Source organism: Pogoniulus pusillus, chromosome 6, assembly GCF_015220805.1.
Source record: "Pogoniulus pusillus isolate bPogPus1 chromosome 6, bPogPus1.pri, whole genome shotgun sequence".
Lineage (NCBI taxonomy): Eukaryota > Metazoa > Chordata > Aves > Piciformes > Lybiidae > Pogoniulus > Pogoniulus pusillus.
Genome location: NC_087269.1, coordinates 813849 through 827787, shown reverse-complemented (window position 1 = coordinate 827787; position 13939 = coordinate 813849). Strand labels below are relative to the sequence as shown.

The window sequence follows — 13939 nt, the reverse complement described above, 5'->3', positions numbered from 1 at the left end:
AGAGCACAGGGGAGAGGCCACTGCTGGAGCCCCGAGCGGCACAGACCGCCCAGGAACAGCCCCTGGCAGCAGCTGGGGGCACCCTCCCCCCACCCCCACTCCCACCGCGGCAGCTGCGCCCGCAGGGATGGGAAGGAAAAGTTCCCCCAGCCCCCGGAGGAGGCTTTGAGCAAGCTGGGGCCGGGGGGAGGGGTCCTGCCCACGGCAGGGGCTTGGAACTGGCTGAGGTCTGAGGTCCTGCCCCAGCCCAAACCCATCCCAGGAAGCTCAACAGAGCAGCTCCAAGCCCTGGGCAAAGCTTGCACAGCTAAAACAGCTCCTTCTGGAGCAGGCACCCCTGGGGCTGAGCCCTGCCCAGGCAGCAGCTCCCTGCGGCAACACAGCCACTGGGGCAAGAGGGGAGCCAGCCCCAACCCCCTGCTCCAGCAGGGCACCCACAGCAGCCTGCCCAGGGGCACAGTGCCCAGGGAGGGGTTGGAAGCTCTGCACACAAGGAGGCTCCACAGCCTCTCTGGGCAGCCTGCTCCAGGCCTCCACCACCCTCACACCAAACAACCTCCTCCTCACCTCCAGATGCCACCTCCTGGCTTCCACTTTGTGCCCCTTGCCCTGGCCCTGGGCAGCACTCAGCAGCTGCCAGCCCCAGCCCCTTGCTCCCCACAGCCCCTTCAGCTCCTGCTGGGCACTGCTCAGCTGCCCTCTGGGGCTGCTCTGCTGCAGGCTCCCAGCCCCAGGGCTCTCAGCCTTTGCTGCTGCCAGAGCTGCTGCAGGCTCTCAGCCTCTGCCCAGCCTGCCCTGGCCTCTCTGCAGCCCTTGCCAGGCTCTCTGGCACTGGGCAGCCCAGAGCTGGCCCCAGCACTGCAGCTGTGGCCTCAGCAGGGCAGAGCAGAGGGCAGCAGAACCTCCCTTGCCCTGCTGCTGCTGCCCACACTGCTCCATGCCCCCCAGGACACCTTTAGCCTCCTTGGCCACCTTGCTGGCTCCTGGGCACCTCCTTGTGCCCCCCCAGCACCCGCAGCTCCTTCTGCTGGCAGCTGCCCTGGCCCTGTTTGCCCTCCAGGAGCTTCCTCTGCCCCAGCTGCCAGCCTGGCCCAGCTCTCCCTGCTGCCAGCAGGGCCTGAGGGCAGTGCCCACTGCTCCCACCTGGCTCCCATCAGCAGAGACTCCCCTCTGAGCCTTCATCCAGGCTGCTGATGAAGATCTGGAGCAAAGCAAGGCCCAATCCTGACCCCTGGGAGTCACCACAAGCTCCAGGCCTCCATCCAGACCCTGCCCCACTGCTCCCAGCCCTCTGGGCTCTGCCCTGCAGCCAGGGGTGAAGCCACCAACCCCCAGGCCACCTCCCTCTGGGCTGCCTCTGGTGCTTGAGCTGCAGCAGCTCCACCCAAGGGCTGCAGAGGAGCAAGCAGTGGAGGAGAGAGGAATGCAGAGAGCTTCTTTGCTCCTCCACCCCCTGAGCACACAGAACTGCTGCTGCCTACCTTCTTCTGGCTGCTCCTCCTCATGCAGACCTCGAAGGCAAGCTCAGAGCTCCACCAGTGATCGATCAGGGCCCCCCCAAAGCGAACAGGGAGGACAAACCTCTGCTGGAACTTCACCTCTGCAGGGAAACAAAGGATCTGTGAGCTCCTGGGGAGGCTTCTGAGCTCTGGAGCTTGAGCAGGGGAGGAGAAACCTCCAGAGGGAAGGCAGCCAAGTGGGAGCAGTGGGCACTGCCCTCAGGTCCTGCTGGCAGCAGGGAGAGCTGGGCCAGGCTGGCAGCTGGGGCAGAGGAAGATCCTGGAGGGCAAACAGGGACAGAGCAGGGTCCTGCCCCTGGGCAGGGACAAGCTCCTGCAGCAGCACAGCTGAGGGGGGACTTGATGGGGGGCAGCTGCCAGCATAAGGAGCTGGGGGTGCTGGGGGGCACAAGGAGGTGCCCAGGAGCCAGCAAGGTGGCCAAGGAGGCCAAAGTGTCCTGGGGGGCATGGAGCAGAGTGTGGGCAGCAGCAGCAGCAGGGCAAGGGAGGTTCTGCTGCCCTCTGCTCTGCCCTGCTGAGGCCACAGCTGCTGTGCTGGGGCCAGCTCTGGGCTGCCCAGTGCCAGAGAGCCTGGCAAGGGCTGCAGAGAGGCCAGGGCAGGCTGTGAGGATGATGAAGGCACTGGAACACCTCTGCTGTGCAGAGAGGCTGCGAGCCCTGGGGCTGCTTGGGCAGGAGAGGAGAAGGCTGAGAGGGCACCTGAGCAGGCTCTGTGAACCCCTGAGGGGTGGGTGGCAGGGTGAAGGTGCCAGGCTCTGACTGGGGGTGCCCAGGGCCAGGGGCACAAACTGCAGGCCAGGAGGTGCCAGCTGAAGAGGAGCAGCAACTTGTTTGGTGTGAGGGTGGTGGAGGCCTGGCCCAGGCTGCCCAGAGAGGCTGTGTGGAGACCTCCCCAACCCACCTGCATGTGTCCCTGGGTGCCCTGCCCTGGGTGACTCTGCTCTGGCAGGGCTGGGCTTGGCCTGGATGCCCTCTGGAGGTCAATCCCAGCTCCACCACTCTGTGGCTGTGTGAAGGAGTCAACAAAAACCAACCCCAGGGGGGTGGGAGGAGGGGGAGAAGGAAAAGGCCTCACCATCCGCTGTGACCTCCCTGGAGGCCACTCGAACCACCTCTGTGCTCAGGGAGACCTCTCCCCTGCCATCCCTGGAGGCTCCCACAGGGAAGTGGAACTCCACAAAGAAGGTGCTGGAACAAAGAGAGGGAATGGGGGATCAGAAGGCATCCACAAGGGAAGGGACAGGAGGACAGGGAAGGTGGAAGGCAAGTGTCAGACCTGCCTGGTTAGAGCCAGGTGGGCAGAGGAGGGGACAGCAGTGGGTGGTGGCTACCTGGGGCCACCCCAAGGCTTTGGACAGTGACCCACAGCATCCTGGGGGCAGGCTTGGGAAGGCTGTGCTGGAGGAGTGGGCAGGAGTGGGTGCAGGGCACAGCTCAGAGGGCTGGGAGCTGTGGGGCAGAGCCCAGCTGCAGGCCTGGGGCTCGTGGTGGCTGCCAGGGGGCAGGAGGGGGCCCTGCTTGGCTCCAGACCTTCCTCCACAGCTCTGAGCTTGCCTTCGAGGTCTGCATGAGGAGGAGCAGCCAGAAGAAGGTAGGCAGCAGCAGTTCTGTGTGCTCAGGGGGTGGAGGAGCAAAGAAGCTCTCTGCATTCCTCTCTCCTCCACTGCTTGCTCCTCTGCAGCCCTTGGGTGGAGCTGCTGCAGCTCAAGCACCAGAGGCAGCCCAGAGGGAGGTGGCCTGGGGGTTGGTGGCTTCACCCCTGGCTGCAGGGCAGAGCCCAGAGGGCTGGGAGCAGTGGGGCAGGGTCTGGATGGAGGCCTGGAGCTTGTGGTGGCTCCCAGGGGTCAGGATTGGGCCTTGCTTTGCTCCAGATCTTCATCAGCAGCCTGGATGAAGGCTCAGAGGTGCCCATCAGCCAGCAAGGTGGCCAAGGAGGCTGAAGATGTCCTGGGGGGCATGGAGCAGAGTGTGGGCAGCAGCAGCAGCAGCAGGGCAAGGGAGGTTCTGCTGCCCTCTGCTCTGCCCTGCTGAGGCCACAGCTGCAGTGCTGGGGCCAGCTCTGGGCTGCCCAGTGCCAGAGAGCCTGGCAAGGGCTGCAGAGAGGCCAGGGCAGGCTGGGCAGAGGCTGAGAGCCTGCAGCAGCTCTGGCAGCAGCAAAGGCTGAGAGCCCTGGGGCTGGGAGCCTGCAGCAGAGCAGCCCCAGAGGGCAGCTGAGCAGTGCCCAGCAGGAGCTGAAGGGGCTGTGGGGGGCAAGGGGCTGGGGCTGGCATCTGCTGAGTGCTGCCCAGGGACAGGGCAAGGGGCACAAAGTGGAAGCCAGGAGGTGGCATCTGGAGGTGAGGAGGAGGTTGTTTGGTGTGAGGGTGGAGGAGGCCTGGAGCAGGCTGCCCAGAGAGGCTGTGGAGCCTCCTTGTGTGCAGAGCTTCCAACCCCACCCTGGGCACTGTGCCCCTGGGCAGGCTGCTGTGGGTGCCCTGCTGGAGCAGGGGGTTGGGGCTGGCTGAGCTCCAGCTGCCTTCCCCCTGGCAGGCAGTGCCCCCAGCTGCTGCCAACCCCTCCCCCCCTTACCTCTTGCTGAGGGCTGCAGCCCGTGGAGGTTTCCCTCCCTGCCCCGGGGCCCTCTGGCAGCTGCGGGCAGGGATCTGCAGGCTCTGGACGCTGACTCTGGCCAGGTGAGCTCCTCTCAGCGCTGCCAACCTCTCTGCCCCCAGGGAGCCCCCAGGAGCTGCTCCTGCCTGGTCCTCTGCAGGAACAGAGGTGCTGGCAGGAGGCAAAGCTGAGAGTCAGGCAGCAGGAACAGGCTGAGCACCACCAGGGCAGGCTCTCAGGCTCCTCTGCCCCGAGCTCAGCACCCTCACAGCTCCCCCAGAGATCATCTGCTCTGCTCTGCTGAGCTCCCCCCTGCAGCACTGCCTCCAGCGCTGCTGCCCCAGCAGCAGGAGGGCATGGAGCTGCTGCAGAGGGCCCAGAGGAGCCCATGGAGGGGGGCAGAGGCTGCAGAACCTCCCCAGGGGGGACAGGCTGGGAGAGCTGAGGCTGCTCAGCATGAAGGAGGCTGCAGGGAGAGCTCAGAGCAACCTCCCAGGGCCTGAAGGAGGCTGCAGGGAGAGCTCAGAGCAACCTCCCAGGGCCTGAAGGAGGCTGCAGGGAGAGCTCAGAGCAACCTCCCAGGGCCTGAAGGAGGCTGCAGGGAGAGCTCAGAGCAACCTCCCAGGGCCTGAAGGAGGCTGCAGGGAGAGCTCAGAGCAACCTCCCAGGGACTGAAGGAGGCTCCAGGAGAGCTGGGGAGGGACTCTGGAGAAGGGCTGGGGGTGGCAGGAGGAGAGGAATGGACTGAAGCTGGGAGAGGAGACTGAGAGTGGAGAGGAGGAAGAAAGTGCTGGCAGTGAGGATGGGGAGAGACTGGCACAGGCTGCCCAGGGAGGCTGTGGCTGTGCCCTCCCTGGCTGGCTGAGGCCTGAAGCAGCCTGGGCTGGCAGGAGCTGTCCCTGCCCATGGCAGGGAGCTTGGCACTGCCTGAGCTCTGAGGTCCCTTCCAACCCAACCCATTCCATGCATCCCTGAGTCCCAACCTCCCCTGCCAGGGGCAGGGACACCTCCTCCTAGCCCACATTAGCCAAGGCCTCACCCAAGCTGCCTTTGGGCACTGCCAGCCCAGGGAGCTCCTGGCACAGCCCTGGGCACCGAAGCCACTGCAGGAGCTGCTCACCTGGACTGAACTTCTGCCACCTGCTGCTGCTGCTCAGAGTGCTCCTGGGGCAGGGCAGGCTCAGCTCTCTGGAGCCCTTCCCTCCTGCTCCCCTTCTTGGGGCAGTTCTCATCCTCCTCGCTGAGGAAGTCACTGAGGCTGGAGTCAGACTTCAGGGGCAGGAGAGAGGAGGAAGAAGTGAGAGCAGCAGGGGCAGGAGGGGGGAAAGGAGCAGAGAGAGACTCAGACCAACCTGGGCTGGGACAGAGCTTGGAGCTCATCCAACCCACCCCACCCCTGGCCTCAGCACCACAGCTCCCAACCCCTCCAGCCATGGCCACTGCACCACTGCCCTGGCACAGCCTGAGCCCATCTCCTCTGGGCACAGCCCTCAGCACAGAGCTTGGCCCCAGCTGGCTCCAGGCTGCTGCCAGGCAGCAGAAGGCTGAGGCTGGTGCTGAGGAGCAGCAGAGGCAGCAGCAGGGCACTGCTTGGCCACAGCCAGGGGTGCCAGGGAGCTGCAGAGCCCCACAAGGGCTGCCCTCAGCCTCCTCTGCTGCAGCCTCAGCCCTGCCCCAGCTCCCTCAGCTGCTCCTCACAGCTCCTGCACAGCCTCCTCCTGCTCCTCCACACCCTTGCCCAGCTCTGCTGCCCTGCTCCAGCCCCTGCAGCTCCTCCCACACTGGGGTGCAGAGAGGTTCCTGGGAGCCTCTGGCACTGTCTGGTGCCCAACCTGGGCTGCAGAGAGGTTCCTGGGGAGCCTCTGGCACTGTCTGGTGCCCAACCTGGGGTGCAGAGGAGCTGTTACCCACCTGGCACTGCTCTGGTGCCTATCCTGAGCCCTGGCAGCCTCTCAAGGTTACTTCCCTACCACCACTCCTGATGCCACTCACTGAGCACTGAACTCTGGCAGCTTCCCTTTGGGGTTTCCTTCCCCTGGGGCTCTCCAGGCTCCTGCTGAGTCCCTTCCCTGTGCTCTGCACTCACAGGAGCTGAGTAGAAGAGGCTCTCCAGCAGGCTCTGGTCGTAGTGGGGGTCGTTGAGTTCACTCTCATACACCTCACTGCCCAGAGACAGAGACTCCAGCAGGGAACTAGGCTGGCCCCAGAAGTGCACAGGAGACAGATCAGAGCTGTGGAGAGAGGAGAAAGAATCCTGCCTGAGCCTGGGCAAGGTCTGTCCTGGCTGACTGAGCTCTGCCCAGGGCTGCCTTTGTGCCCTGTGGGCTCCAGACACAACCAAACTGAGCTCCCACAGCTCCATGGCCAAGTTGCTGCCTGTCTGGGAGCCACCTGAGAGGTTCTCATGGCAGTGATGGCTGAGGGCAAGGGGGTGAGGGCACTGAGGGCAAGGGCTGGCACCTGCCCAGGGGGCACAGAGAGCACAGGGAGGCTCCAGGCTGGGGCAGAGTGCCTGGAAAGGGCCTGGGGGAAAAGGCTCTGGGGGGTTGGTGGCAGCAGCTGGAGAGGAGCCAGGGGGTGCCCAGGTGGGCAAGGAGGGCAGCAGCAGCCTGGCATGGAGCAGCAGTGGTGTGGGCAGCAGGAGCAGGGCTCGTGCCCCTGGGCTGGGCACTGGGGAGGCCACAGCTGGCAAGCTGGGGGCAGGGCTGGGCATAGCAGTGGCAGGAGCAGCTGCAGGGGCTGGGGCAGGGCACAGAGCAGGGCAGCAGAGCTGGGCAAGGGTGTGGAGGAGCAGGAGGAGGCTGTGCAGGAGCTGTGAGGAGCAGCTGAGGGAGCTGGGGCAGGGCTGAGGCTGCAGCAGAGGAGGCTGAGGGCAGCCCTTGTGGGGCTCTGCAGCTCCCTGGCACCCCTGGCTGTGGCCAGGCAGTGCCCTGCTGCTGCCTCTGCTGCTCCTCAGCACCAGCCTCAGCCTTCTGCTGCCTGGCAGCAGCCTGGAGCCAGCTGGGGCCAAGCTCTGTGCTGAGGGCTGTGCCCAGAGGAGATGGGCTCAGGCTGTGCCAGGGCAGGTGGAGGCTGTGCCTGAGGAGCACTTTGTGCCCCTGGAGGCTTGCCCAGGCCTGTGCCAGGCTGCCCAGGGCAGTGGTGCAGTGGCCATGGCTGGAGGGGCTGGCAAGGGGCAGAGCTGTGGTGCTGAGGCCAGGGGTGGGTGGTGCTGGGCAGGGCTGGGGCCATGCTTGGCCTCCATCCCCTTAAAGCAAAGGAACTGTCCCAGAGGAAGCCTCAGGCTGCATGGAAGGAAGAGGTTTGCTGTGCTGAGGCTGCTGAGCTCCTGCCCCAGCCTGCTCTCAGCCCTGGCACCCATCTCAGGTCAGGGTATTTGGGGCTCTGAGCAACCTGCTCCGTTGGGGATGTCTCTGCTGGCTGCAGGAGGACCTCTGAAGCTCCTCACCTGGGCAGATGGGCTCAGAGGTGACACTGCCAGAGAGGTGAGGGGAAAAAAGCATTTTTGGGGGGTGGGGGAGGTTTAAAGCCCTCAGATGAAAGCCAAATGGAAGCAGATCCTCACTGACCTGCCCAGGAGCAACTCAATGGCTCTGTCCTCAGAGCTCAGGTCAGGCTGGGGAGCTGGGAGCTGAGATGGGAAGAGGTTGGCAGCATCGGCAGCAGGCAGCAGGCTGGAGGAGAAGCTTTTGGGGCTCCTAGTTGGCAGCAATTGGAGATCAGAGAGAGAGAGAGAGGAGGGAAAGGGACAATGAGATGGACAAAAGAGCCAAAAGCTTCCTGCAGCCTGCTCAAGTCACAGCCAAGAACTTCCACTTGGTCCCAGAGGCACAGAAGCATTTAGGGTGGGAAAGACCCTTGAAGATCATCAAGTCCAACTTCAGTTGGTGATCTTAAAAGGTCTTTTCCACCCTAACTCATTAAGTCAAACCACAAAGGTTAGCCCAGGCTTGGAGCTTAAGCACAGAGAAGGAGCTGGGGGACAACAAAGTGCCCAGGAGCCAGCAAGGTGGCCAAGGAGGCCAAAGGTGTCCTGGGGGGCATGGAGCAGAGTGTGGGCAGCAGCAGCAGCAGGGCAAGGGAGGTTCTGCTGCCCTCTGCTCTGCCCTGCTGAGGCCACAGCTGCAGTGCTGGGGCCAGCTCTGGGCTGCCCAGTGCCAGAGAGCCTGGCAAGGGCTGCAGAGAGGCCAGGGCAGGCTGGGCAGAGGCTGAGAGCCTGCAGCAGCTCTGGCAGCAGCAAAGGCTGAGAGCCCTGGGGCTGGGAGCCTGCAGCAGAGCAGCCCCAGAGGGCAGCTGAGCAGTGCTCAGCAAGAGCTGAAGGGGCTGTGGGGAGCAAGGGGCTGGGGCTGGCATCTGCTGAGTGCTGCCCAGGGACAGGGCAAGGGGCACAAACTGCAAGCCAGGAGGTGCCAACTGACCCGGAGGAGGAAGTTGTTTGGTGTGAGGGTGGTGGAGGCCTGGAGCAGGCTGCCCAGAGAGGCTGTGGAGCCTCCTTGTGTGCAGAGCTTCCAACCCCACCCTGGGCACTGTGCCCCTGGGCAGGCTGCTGTGGGTGCCCTGCTGGAGCAGGGGGGTTGGGGCTGGCTGAGCTCCAGAGCTGCCTTCCCTCTCCCCACGCTAGGCTCTGGGGGATTTTGGGCTCTCAGCCTTTCAAACCCTCTGGGTAAGGTCTCCATGCTCAGGGGCTGGAGCTCAGCAGCACTTCCCATTCTCCCAGGCTGACTTCTCCACACTCACCTGGCTGAGGCTCTGAAAGCTTCTCCCTCGAGGCCAGGAGGCAGCTGCTGGAGCTGCAGGTCTGGGCTGGAGCTCAGGGCAGAGAGCACCATGGCATCACGCAGCCTCCTGCCCTGCTCCACCAGAGCTGCAGGGGAAGCAGAAGGATCAACTCTCAGCACCCCCCAGAGCCAGAGCCACGAGAGGAGCACAGCAACTGAGCCAGACCCAGCAAGAGACCTCTGCCCTTGTGCTGCCAGGGAGATCTGGAGGCAGTGGAGCTGAAGTCTGCTGCTCTGCACCACAAAGCAGCTGAGCTGGCAGCCAGGGAGGGTCCTCCCCTGTCACTCTCCCACCCCCAAGGGCATGCAAATAACTCTGCACAGCCAGAGGCAGGCAGAGCAGGGAGACCCCAGAGCTGCCTGACCATGAGCAGCATCTTTGCTGGCCACCTCTAATGGCTCCTCGATGGGTGAAGAGCCACTGAGGCTGAGCTCCCTTTTGCTCCCCAGGGGAGAGCTGAGCAGCACTGCAAGGTAGGGAGGCTTGGGAGGGCTGGGGGACAACAGGGAGGTGCCCAGGAGCCAGCAAGGGGCACTGGGGGGCAAGGAGGCCACAGGTGTCCTGGGGGGCATGGAGCAGAGTGTGGGCAGCAGCCTGGCAAGGGCTGTAGAGAGGCCAGGGCAGGCTGGGCAGAGGCTGAGAGCCTGCAGCAGCTCTGGCAGCAGCAAAGGCTGAGAGCCCTGGGGCTGGGAGCCTGCAGCAGAGCAGCCCCAGAGGGCAGCTGAGCAGTGCTCAGCAGGAGCTGAAGGGGCTGTGGGGGGCAAGGGGCTGGGGCTGGCATCTGCTGAGTGCTGCCCAGGGACAGGGCAAGGGGCACAAAGTGGAAGCCAGGAGGTGGCATCTGGAGGTGAGGAGGAGGTTGTTTGGTGTGAGGGTGGTGGAGGCCTGGAGCAGGCTGCCCAGAGAGGCTGTGGAGCCTCCTTGTGTGCAGAGCTTCCAACCCCACCCTGGGCACTGTGCCCCTGGGCAGGCTGCTGTGGGTGCCCTGCTGGAGCAGGGGGTTGGGCTGGCTGAGCTCCAGAGCTGCCTCCCCAGCACCCCCAGGCTGGGGTCTGTCTGTCTGTGGCCTGGATGCTTCCAACAACACTAAAGGAGGTTTGGCTTTTGCCTAGAGATGAGTGCAGAGCAGTCAGTGAGTGAAGCATCTCCCTCCCCCCTCCCCCGGGGGCCTCATCTTCAGCTGAGCAGCTGCAACCCTCTCCTGTGGCCCGCAGAGGCTGCTGGCAGCTGTGCACACACCTGAGAGCAGGTCCTTGGCCGCTGGGCCCTGCAAGGAGAGCAGCCTCTCGCTGGCTCTGGGAGGTGATTCCTGCTCAGTGCTGGTGGAAAATGAGACCTGCTGCTCCCTGGGCTGCCCCTGCAAAGGCTCCTCCGGGGGATGCTGGTGGTGAGGAGAGGCAGCAAAAGGCTCCTTGATGCTTCCAGAGCTGCCCTCCAGGAGCAGAGGCTCTTTTCTCCTCCTGGAAATAAGACAGGAGCTGAGGGCAAGCTAAGGTTGGGCACTAAAGGGATTCAAAGCTGCTTGGCACCACCCCTGCCCCCTTCACTAAGTGCTGCACAGAGAAGTGTGGCACCTGCCTGGGGGTGGCAGCACCTGGAGAGGAGCCAGGGGGTGCCCAGGTGGGCAAGGAGGGCAGCAGCAGCCTGGCATAGAGCAGCAGTGGTGTGGGCAGCAGGAGCAGGGCAGGGCTTGTGCCCCGGGGCTGGGCACTGGGGAGGCCACAGCTGGCAGGCTGGGGGCAGGGCTGGGCACAGCAGTGGCAGAAGGAGCTGAAGGAGCTGGGGCAGGGCACAGAGCAGGGCACTGAAGCTGTGGTGCTGAGGCCCATGGGCTGGTGGTGCCCAGGGGCACTGCTGGTGCCATGCTTGGCCTCCATCACCTCGAAGCTCTTTGCCACCCTAAGTTTTGGGGCCAGCTCTGGGCACTAAAGGCTGACACTGGGCAGTGCCAATCCCTCTGGCAGGGCTTTGGAGGTGAGGCAGGGCACAAGGTTTGGGCATCCTGGTTGGCTCCATCCTGCTGCTGGGCAGCTGAGGCAGGCTGAGTGCCAGGTGTTTGCTCATGCCAGAGGGAGCCTGCAGGAGATCCACCCCCACCACAGCTGGGGCTGAGCTGCAGAAGCAGGCAGAGCTGTCTCAGGGCTACCTGGGGCTGGTGGCTGTGCTGCTGTCACCAAAGCCTTGGTTACCAGGGTGCCCTGCTGGCTGCCAGGGCTGCTGGGATGGAGCCAGAAGCTGGAGCTTGCTGCTTCCCTGAGCAGGAGGAGGATCCAAGCTGGCATCCGTAGGGATGGAGCTGCTGGCGTCATACAGCTCTGGCAGAGGCTCCAGGGCCAGGGAGACCTGAAAGGCACCAAGAGAGGACTTTGCTCTGCAAGAAGGAGCAGCACAAAGCAGAGCATCTCCTCCTCTGCTGCCACTGTATGGTTGGGCTGGAAAGGACCTCAGAGCTCAGGCAGTGCCAACCCCACTGCCACGGGCAGCTCTCACCAGCCCAGGCTGCTCCAGGCCTCACCCAGCCTGGCCTGGAGCACCTCCAGGGAGGGCACAGCCACAGCCTCCCTGGGCAACCTGTGCCAGTGTCTCCTACCCTCACTGCCAACAATTCCTTCCTCGTTTCCAGTCGCAATCTCTCCTCTCCCAGCTTCAATCCACTCCCCTCATCCTGTCACTCCCAGCCCTTCTCAAAAGTCCCTCCCCAGCTCTCCTGTGGCCCCTTTCAGGCACTGGAAGGTTGCTCTAAGGTCTCCCAGGGGCACAGTGCCCAGGGTGGGGTTGGAAGCTCTGCACACAAGGAGGCTCCACAGCCTCTCTGGGCAGCCTGCTCCAGGCCTCCTCCACCCTCACACCAAACAACCTCCTCCTCACCTCCAGATGCCACCTCCTGGCTTCCACTTTGTGCCCCTTGCCCTGGCCCTGGGCAGCACTCAGCAGCTGCCAGCCCCAGCCCCTTGCCCCCCACAGCCCCTTCAGCTCTTGCTGAGCCCTGCTCAGCTGCCCTCTGGGGCTGCTCTGCTGCAGGCTCCCAGCCCCAGGGCTCTCAGCCTTTGCTGCTGCCAGAGCTGCTGCAGGCTCCCAGCCTCTGCCCAGCCTGCCCTGGCCTCTCTGCAGCCCTTGCCAGGCTCTCTGGCACTGGGCAGCCCAGAGCTGGCCCCAGCACTGCAGCTGTGGCCTCAGCAGGGCAGAGCAGAGGGCAGCAGAACCTCCCTTGCCCTGCTGCTGCTGCCCACACTTTGCTCCATGCCCCCCAGGACACCTTTGGCCTCCTTGGCCACCTTGCTGGCTCCTGGGCACCTCACTGCCCCCTGGCACTGCCAGGCCTTTCCCCACAGAGCTGCTCCCCAGCAGCTGCCTCCCTCCCCGTTGTCAGAGCAGTGGAACTCGAGTGGCAGGAGGTCAGCAGTACCTGCAGCTGTCCCAGGGTCTCCGAGGTTGGGGACACAATGGAGAAGCAGGCACTGATGGGGTTGCTGGCAGAGAGCTGGCACAGCCCAGGGACCTGCACTCTGCCCACGGGAAGCTGCCCAGCTCTGGTCATCACCTCCAGCACCAGCACGGCCATGTCTGTGGAGAGCAGGGGGAGCTCAGCCTGGCACAGGAGGGCCACGAAGCTGCCACCGCCAGAGCTGCTGTGCAGGGGAGAGGCTCTGGAGGGCAGCGAGGGGGAGGAGGAGGAAGGGGGAATGGGGAGCGGGGGGAAAGAGAGGAGCTTGAGGGGCTGGGGCAGGGCCAGAGGAGGGCATCGAAGCTGGGCAAGGGTCTGGAGCAGAGAGCTGGGGAGGAGCAGCTGAAGGATCTCTTCCAGCCCAGGGGCACAAGCCCTGCCCTGCCCCTGCTGCCCACACCACTGCTGCTCCTGCCCTCCTGGGCACCCCCTGGCTCCTCTCCAGCCGCTGCCACCAACCCCCACCCAGATCCTTTCTCCCCAGGTCCTTTCCAGCCACTCTGCCCCCAGCCTGGAGCCTCCCTGTGCCCCACGGGCGGGTGCCAGCCCTTGCCCTCGGTGCCCTCCTGCCCGGGGCAGGGAGCTCGGTGCGGTCAATCAGCGAGGGCAGAACCCGGCGGTTCTCGGGGGGGTCTCCGCGCAGCCCCAGCCCTCCCCTGCCCGCCCAAGCGGCTCTACCTGTCAGGTAGGCGGCGAACTGCCTGGCCCCGCAGCGCACGGCGTAGCGGGCGCGGGTCCTCCCCGCCGCCTGTCCCGGCCGGGCGGCAGGCTGGAACACGGTCCCGTCCGAGGTCTCCCCCCACCAGCGCAGCCGCACCAGCACGGCGGCGGGCGCCCGGGGCACGCTCCACAGCACCCTGGGCACGGTGCAGCGCAGCCAGCAGCGCACCGGACCCGCCACCAGCGGCGGCAGGCTGGTGGACGCGGGCGCCTCGCCGCTGCCTACGGGAGAACCGAGCGAGCCTCAGCGCCCCCACGGCCCCGGGCGGAGGCTCTCGAACCGCCCCAGCCGCTCCTCCTGCCCCGCTGCCGGGAGCCGCTCACCTGCCCCCCGCCGGACCCTGCCCCGCTGCCGGGAGCCGCTCACCTGCCCCCCGCCGGACCCTGCCCCGCTGCCGGGAGCCGCTCACCTGCCCCCCGCCGGACCCTGCCCCGCTGCCCGCAGCCGCTCACCTGCCCCCCGCCGGACCCTGCCCCGCTGCCCGCAGCCGCTCACCTGCCCCCCGCCGGACCCTGCCCCGCTGCCCGCAGCCGCTCACCTGCCCCCCGCCGGACCCTGCCCCGCTGCCCGCAGCCGCTCACCTGCCCCCCGCCGGACCCTGCCCCGCTGCCCGCAGCCGCTCACCTGCCCCCCGCCGGACCCTGCCCCGCTGCCCGCAGCCGCTCACCTGCCCCCCGCCGGGCTCCCGCCGGCCCGAGCCGCTTCTGCCCCATGCCGCCCGGAGCCGCCGCCGCCGCCGGGAGCCGCCGCTCGGGCAGCAGGGAGCGAGCGGGAACCGTCCCGCGGGGGTGGGGCCAAAAGGCACTTCCGGCGACTACAGCTCCCAGCGTGCACTGCGCCCCCGCCGCGCCCTAAGGGGCCCCGGACTACATCTCCCAGCATGCC

The 13939-nt window shown here is 65.8% G+C and overlaps 1 protein-coding gene across 1 annotated transcript in view; it reads right to left on the bottom strand.

Moving 5' to 3' along the window:
- LOC135175773 (C2 domain-containing protein 3-like) overlaps positions 1–13939 on the bottom strand; it is a 46204-nt gene that overhangs the window by 32123 nt on the left and 142 nt on the right. Inside the window, exons 2-13 of the mRNA XM_064144065.1 lie at positions 13722–13905; positions 13012–13275; positions 12295–12452; positions 11035–11231; positions 10128–10348; positions 8847–8973; positions 7679–7807; positions 6196–6340; positions 5230–5378; positions 4089–4280; positions 2596–2708; positions 1482–1600 (exon numbers count right to left, since the gene is read on the bottom strand). Coding sequence (XP_064000135.1) covers positions 1482–1600; positions 2596–2708; positions 4089–4280; positions 5230–5378; positions 6196–6340; positions 7679–7807; positions 8847–8973; positions 10128–10348; positions 11035–11231; positions 12295–12452; positions 13012–13275; positions 13722–13905 — 1998 coding nt within the window. The remainder of the gene's footprint in view (positions 1–1481; positions 1601–2595; positions 2709–4088; positions 4281–5229; positions 5379–6195; positions 6341–7678; positions 7808–8846; positions 8974–10127; positions 10349–11034; positions 11232–12294; positions 12453–13011; positions 13276–13721; positions 13906–13939) is intronic.